Here is a 2,394-nt window from a genome sequence, read left to right on the forward strand (position 1 = left end):
CAACAAATCTACTGTGCATAAGAACTCGAGATGTTAATGTCTCCCCCCGCCCTTTTTGGGGAATGGCCAAAGACTATTATACTACGTTCGTATAGTAGTCCTTGGGAATGGCCTCAAGACACGTCGGTCAGTAGCACCCCGGGGGGGGGGGGGGGGGGGGGGGAGACAATTTTCTAAAGAGCAAATTCGAAAATGAAGCCAGCAGGTAGGAAAACGAACCGTCTGTCCTTTTGCCGGTTCTACGGCGAAAGTCGCAAGATAAGAAGGTACGTCGTCTGTCGGCGACTGGTGAAGCGGTGTATTTAAGTGCGTATATATAATACTCATACAGCTCCTCTAACCCTTCCAAACCACAATCAGCGTCACCAAACAAGAAGAGGCAATATATATTTCCATCATGGTGGCGCCAGCTGCTGCATTTACTGGTAGGTACCTTCGTTAGTTACCGTACCGTAAAGGTTTTCTTGGTGGTGGTGGCGATCTCTGCTGCTGATGTTTTTAAAAAAATGATAATAGTAATAATAAAAACCAAAGCGTTGTATCATCATCATCATCATCATCATCATCATCATCATCATCATCATCATCATCATCATCATCATCATCATAGTCGTCGTCGTCGATGCCGTCGTTTGCTAAGTAAACCTGGATACAGAATCTGACTAACCAGACAAACGTAAGTTCACCCTCCACTACACACGCATACGTTTATTTGGTCGCTTTTAAGCTCAAGGGGGCTATCCCAAAAATGCTATTTTGAGAATATAGAAGGTGAAGTGTTTGCCCCTCGTTCAGTTTCTTTAAAATGCAAGGAGAGTTTTCTCTATAATCAAACCAATATACACACCAATGAAACCAAACTTCTCCTATAGGGCAATGTCCACGTTATAGTCACTGTTCTATAACAGTTATTTCTTGTAACAAGTTTTGCTCGTAAAAATTGACTTCGATGAGCTGTGACGTAGGCCATATGCGTAATCAAAATGTGTGTGAGAAGAGGGAAGAGCTGTGAACAATATCATTACACGCGTGACAGAGATCTCAAGTATTTAAAATAATATGATTAAGTTAAGACAAACTGATACAAACTGTTCTGCAAAGTACGGGTGACATTGATTCACCCGTTAAAGAGATATTTGAAGATTAGTTGCACCTCGAATTTTTGAGCGCACTATAGGCTTGTAGATTACAATTTCTACGCCATAATCCAAAATATTTTTTACTGATTTCCTACTATAGGGCGTCAAAAATTTGTGGCGCAACGTATCCCCAAAAACACATGTGTCTGTCGTGAGGCTGGTGGGGCACCTAGAAATCGTGTTTTGTGGTCAAATTATGCAAATGGAGGTTATTACATATTTTAATACCTGGACATTTCCTATACAATATCTAGAAACATTTTATGTAAGCCTTGCTACACCCTAGAGCTGTGTTTTTTCCCCAGGTTTTCCGCGAACGCACATGTTTTCCAGCATTTTCTTACCTTAATCGGCTGTTTTCTCACAATTCTATTTTTTCTCACATTGTCCCATTTTTCTGCCCTGTTTCTTGTTCAATTTCAATGTAACTTTCAGAAGATATCAACAACACGTATATCTAAATTTTGGCTTGTTGAATTTTTGATTAAAGGAGTAGTTTTTTTAATTTATGGGCATAGAAAGCATGAATTGTCCATTTTGTTCACTTTTTTTTTGCAACAACCCAATTGTAAGTGTCATAAAATAAAAACTAAAGCGTATATAAAGAATTCAACAAGCAAAATTTTAGAACTACATATTTACTGTTAGCCTGCCAAACTAGAAGTGAATCAGTTAATAAATAAGGGAATAAAAATTGATTAAAAAAAGGTATACAAAATCCAATATGGCCGCCGTTTCCATAGCAACCGATTCACAATACATGTATACTTTTTAAACTTTTGATTTCCCATCCCCAATACTACACAATGTCCCACAGCAAATATGGGAACTCTAGGCCTTGTAATAGCCAAAATAGACCTCAGGTGCCCCACCAGCCCTTAACGAGTGAACCAATGTCCCCCATAATTTGGACAGCAGTTGGTACCAATTTGTCTTAACTTTATCATATATTTTTTCAGAATAATTGAGGCTAGATTAAAAAATGTTGTTCATAAAAGTTATTCCGGTATAAAATACTACAAATCTCTGTCACGCGAAAAAATGGGAGTATTCACAGCCAAAATCACAGCACTTCCCGCTTCTAATACACATCTTGCAACGCATATGGCCTACATCACTGCTCAAGAAGAACGCTTTTTTTGTGGCAAAATGTGTTTTTTAAAGTTTTTGGAGGAATCACAATTTGAAGAAAAGAACAATGTCATAATTTCAATCGAGCAGTCACCCTCTCTCTCTCTCTCTCTCTCTCTCTCTC

The 2,394-nt window shown here is 38.7% G+C and overlaps 1 protein-coding gene across 1 annotated transcript in view; it reads left to right on the forward strand.

Moving 5' to 3' along the window:
- The first annotated feature begins 397 nt into the window (after positions 1 to 397).
- LOC101848904 (mucin-2-like) overlaps positions 398 to 2,394 on the forward strand; it is a 9,067-nt gene continuing 7,070 nt past the window's right edge. Inside the window, exon 1 of the mRNA XM_005104457.3 lies at positions 398 to 425. Within this exon, the coding sequence (XP_005104514.1) occupies positions 398 to 425 (28 nt within the window). The remainder of the gene's footprint in view (positions 426 to 2,394) is intronic.

Source organism: Aplysia californica, unplaced genomic scaffold (assembly GCF_000002075.1).
Source record: "Aplysia californica isolate F4 #8 unplaced genomic scaffold, AplCal3.0 scaffold00420, whole genome shotgun sequence".
Classification (NCBI taxonomy): Eukaryota; Metazoa; Mollusca; class Gastropoda; order Aplysiida; family Aplysiidae; genus Aplysia; species Aplysia californica.